Source organism: Penaeus monodon, chromosome 3 (genome assembly GCF_015228065.2).
Source record: "Penaeus monodon isolate SGIC_2016 chromosome 3, NSTDA_Pmon_1, whole genome shotgun sequence".
Classification (NCBI taxonomy): domain Eukaryota; kingdom Metazoa; phylum Arthropoda; class Malacostraca; order Decapoda; family Penaeidae; genus Penaeus; species Penaeus monodon.
The window spans coordinates 19469648-19474647 of record NC_051388.1 but is presented as its reverse complement, the minus strand read 5'-3'; the positions used below and the strand labels follow the sequence as shown (position 1 = coordinate 19474647).

The following is a 5000-nucleotide window of genomic DNA, read 5'->3' as shown; positions in this document are numbered from 1 at the left end:
TGTGGTCCAGATCATTGCTCATGATATTCCTTATATCATAGTGCAAAGAATCTTAAAACACAACATAGATAGTCCTTCTGTGCCCTTTTTTAAAACATATTGTGCAGTGATTGATCACTTGATATGAGATTAAAGCTATGTGGTTATTTACATTTTACTTTAGGCAAATCATAAGATCTGCTCTTTATCTTATTTTCACATATTTTTCAATATTATAATCAATATTAGCTGATCTGCATTACATTGTAATATCTAACAAACTTCATCATTATTCAACTTCTCTATTAATATTCATAATTGCTCTATTCATTCAGACTGATGCAATCCTCAACTTACTCTGAATCCTCTCATCGCTTGTGTCTGTGCCAATGTACCTCCACTTTTTGTTGCCCCAGGCCCTGTCATCAGGCAACCTCTCTTCATCTTCATCTTCAATGTCGTCATCCATATACAGTTCATCCTCGTCTTCATCTTCATCTTCCTTTTCTTGCTCCCCATCATCCTCTCCTTCCTCTTCTTCTTCCTCTTCATCTGTGTCACTGTACTCAAACTCCTCCTCTGATGATCCTGAGTCAATACCAAGAACTTGTTCCTGTTGGCAATGACGAAGTTTAAAAAATAAGTTCAAATGTGGTATTAGAATCAACTAATTTCATTTGGAATAATGAAGTAGTGATGCATCTGTGATATTAGAATAAAATATTAACCCGTACAATCCGGATGATGTGACCATACCGTCATGAATAAATATGGCTGAGGGCAGGTGTTCATGCCATCAAGGGAAAATTTAGGAATTTAGGCATTTAGGAAGGGGCTTCTGCATGATTTCTACTGATAAACAAGTGTGAACTGTACCATCTGTGAGCCATGACTGGAAGAGTGCCAGCTCCAGGGAGGAGACTATTTCCATGTTCAGGATCCTATTCCTACATGCCATGACCAGTGACACAGGTTGTATTACAGAAAATTTAATGTTATGAAAAAATTTAAGCCCGATAAAAGTAACAAAGTGTTATTTATTGTTATTATTATTACACTGAGTTATGGACTTCCCAGAGAGATGATACAGAGTCTGGAGGAAAACAGTGTATTACCATCTGGATAAAGCAAATGAAATGACAAATATAGACATTGGAAAAAAAAAAGAAAAAAAAGCCTATGCAGAAAAAGAGAAAACTACACTGCTAAGAGGGGGCATGGAGTCTTGTCAATGAACACGAGCGTTTATGTGCGCTTCCTCTTCAAGCCATCAGAGGGGCAGCTCAAGTAAGCCTAATGCCTGTATTTTGGGCCACGTGATGGAGTGAAGCAATGGGTTAACAATGCTTAAAAATGATGTTGAAACAGAATATACACAGAGGTGGAACAATGAATTAACAGGGTTTAAGCAATGTTTTAGCAAAATTAGAAAGATGTTAATATATTTCCAAGCACTGTGTTGATAGTGATAGAATCATGCCTTTTTGGTATGCCGAGAAATCTAAAAATTATCATAAAACAACAAATACTTAAATAATAAAGAAATGAAACAAGTTTTCATTATCATGTCTTGAATCTTCATTGCAACAAGACTGTATGCAATTACAGGACTGTATGAAGACACAATATATACTAAAATGAGTCCGGGTCACAAAAGAGGACATGTTTTAAGTTTAATAAACACTGGAAATCAGGAAATGACATTTCATGATTAAGATGTAGATTATTAACCCATTGCCGACGGGTGGCATGTATGCACATGCCATGGCATGGCGGGATCATCTGCTGGGGGCACGTACGCACATTCCATAGAGTATGTATGGACATGCCATGATTTTTTTTTGTTACAATCACGGCAAAAGATTATTTTTCTGCCAGTGAAAGTGTGATTAAGTCGGTTTTAACACTCTCATTTTTACCATGCAACAAACAAAAAAAATGCAACAAACCGACGATTTCAACTCCATGATGCCGCACACTGCTTATTTTATTCGGACTATAGACCGAATAATGATCAACTATGGAGTCTATATAACAACAAAAATACCCTTCAGTCTCGATTTATCAGGAAGTTTGGCAAGTAGAGACTTTAAAAAATAATGAAAACTGAAAATACAACATATCTTCGTAGTATTACGAAGAAACCGCATGGGATGCTGGTATTTGGCATGACTGGCCGCGCATGCTAGGGCGATGATATAAGCCCCCGGCAGCGAGGCCCCGGCCTCTATGAATGCTACCCGTCAGTTATGGGTTAAAGTGAAAGACACTTATGAAAATTTATGAGTAATTGTGATCATATCTCATACAAAAAACCTTGGATTTTATGCTGTGGATGAAAGTCATGAAACTAACACTCTTACAAATGATATCAAAATCATATTGAAACAAACCTTATCCTTATTCCAATAGCATAAATGTTATACATGTAAACTTACATCTAATATAACTTTAGTACAAAAATTTATTTCCTTCATACAATATAACTTGAGCATAATGTTAATAGCATGTTTGAAAACAATAATGAGGTCATAATTAGGTATGTATGTATTCATTCTTCTGTAAAGATATCTTGGCTCGTATTAGATTATGTGATAGAGATTAGCATGCAGTACATTCCACTATCTTGTACTATAGGAACCAATTCTTTCTTTATTAAAGTGTAAAGTTACAGATTTCATATCAAAATATACAATATGTATATTACAAATGCTGAAATTCATGTACCCAACTCCATAAGGATTTATCCATATACTGTAATTAACATATGGCTAAGCTGAATCAGCTGATAAATCTGAGAAACTGGCACAGGAAACAGATGTAATTTTAACCCAACAGGAGCAATTACAATCTTTGCACAAAAAATCCAATGACATGCCTTACCTTCGAGCTCTCATTTCTAGCCATGAGCCTCTTGGTTAGACCGAGAACATTTTTGTCCTTTTCATCCTCGAAGTCATCCACTTCATCGTACACATAACCCCGGCTACTTGGGTCAATGAGGGTGTTTTCATATGCATTCTGTTCCTGCATGCCAAACATTCTGTCTTTCCCCTTTTTTTTGCCGACACCTTTTCCTCCCCCTCCTCCTCCCATTCTGAAATACAATGAGTTTAGAGTAAATAATGGAACTAAATTTTACATATTAAATAATGGTAAGCATGGATCTAATATACAATCGTAATTAAGAGTGCTAATCAATTCTGTCATATGCAATTTTTTGTGGATTTGAAAGGTCTGCTGCACAAATACCAAAAACCTCTAATGAAAGATGGCTGTTAGTTCATTCTTACTTTACATGACATTATTATGCCCTACTTCATGCTAAAGTTTTGTTAATGGGTACTACAATGCCTACTTAAAACTGTAGGAGCAGAAGTTTTAGTACTGGACTTTATTAACTGCAAGGTAAAAAAAAATATATGGATTGAAGGCTAACAAATGCTTAACCATTTATCATCTGTAACATCTATGACAAATGCATCTAATATCATAAATATCAACCAATCATATGTTATACTACATCTTAACCAACCAAACAAACAGTTGCTTCTCACATATGCCATAAAATACAGGATCTAACCAAAGTGATGTATATGACAGAAGCTGCAAGTGAAATTTGTCCTTACAAATTATGCAACTTTTGTAGATCTCCTTAACATTACTGTCAAATAAGGTACTATTGGGCATGTTATTCATAATCTGAAAAAGCTTTACTTAACATTGGGAGTGGAAAAGTCATAAGTGAATTTTACAATTTTACAATTTATCAATCCATGAAGTACATAGCTATATGGTATAATTTATTTATAGTGATTTGCACTACCAAAAATTCCTTGGAATTTTTAGCAATGTCAGAATCATGACATAACTACTAGTTAGTGGTTAACTTAATTAGCTGAAAACATGTATGAGATCTTGTACTAAAAAAGACCCTACATTTTGTGGTGACACAATGTCAAGCAACTGCTGCTGTTTGTGCTTTGGGCACTCCAGAAAAGGATAAGAAAAAGCTACCACATACATTCTGGAAGAACAAACTAGATCTGGTTCCTTATTTGGCAGTAAATAAACTAGGAGATCTACCTACTTTGGCCTTAAATCAGTGGTTCTCAACCTTTTGACATGACTGTAACCCCAGTATATTCTACAATGTATAGACTGCCCTCTACACACACACGCATGCACTCTCATAATACATGAAATGAAAGCTAAAAAGAATGAATTGAAATTAGCATGGCATATACAGTGTAAATGATTGTTCTTACTATTGGAACAGTTATTTTAAAGTACTTTTAAGGCAGAATATTAATCTCAGCTGTGATGCTGTAGCTAAAGTGTTGCAGAAAGAGGTATGAATTAAGCATTAATATTTTCATAAAACTAGGAGCTTTTCAGCTATAAAATCATTAGGAATGAATGTACTTCAAATGAAGCTATTTATTCATAACATGTCTAATACATCTCTTGTGCTATGAAAACATTAGTTTTCATTCCCACTCTTTTCTACAATTGTCCAAATGACTAGTGTTAATGATCTATTACACTTAATCATGATAAGCTTGAAAAGACTCACAACATAACACAGAACTCAAAATAATAACTTTATCTTGGTTTGTATCATTATAGTATCTCATATAGGTTTTACTTCCCCAAAAATACCACTATCTCAAAATGCTTCTTGTCTGAGAAAACATTAGACAACCTACAGGCACTTTATTGCCAGAATATATATATATTAGACATTTAATGGACTCTGATGGACTACTTAAAGGCAGAGGCCAGTGGCATGTGTATGGGTCTGTTGAGACATGCAGGTGTGGTAAATATTTCTTATTTACTTTACACTGTGTACACAGTGCAAATGTTTGAACTTTGTTTTAGTAGTTTGGTGTAAAATATGTAAAAGCTTCTCATTTTAGGGGGAGGGGGATTACAATGATAAAACAGAAAATGAGGGGTGTTACATACTAAAAAAATACCAAATGTATTACCTACTACAACTATCAAGTAGTTACAGC

The 5000-nt window shown here is 34.7% G+C and overlaps 1 protein-coding gene across 1 annotated transcript in view; it reads right to left on the bottom strand.

Moving 5' to 3' along the window:
* The window catches only part of LOC119593336 (eukaryotic translation initiation factor 5B-like), a gene marked incomplete at its 5' end in the record, with an annotated part of 7411 nt that extends 6934 nt beyond the window's left edge, over positions 1–477 (bottom strand). The window contains 1 exon segment of the mRNA XM_037942266.1: positions 337–477. Within this exon segment, the coding sequence (XP_037798194.1) occupies positions 337–477 (141 nt within the window).
* Between the last annotated feature and the right edge of the window lie 4523 nt (positions 478–5000).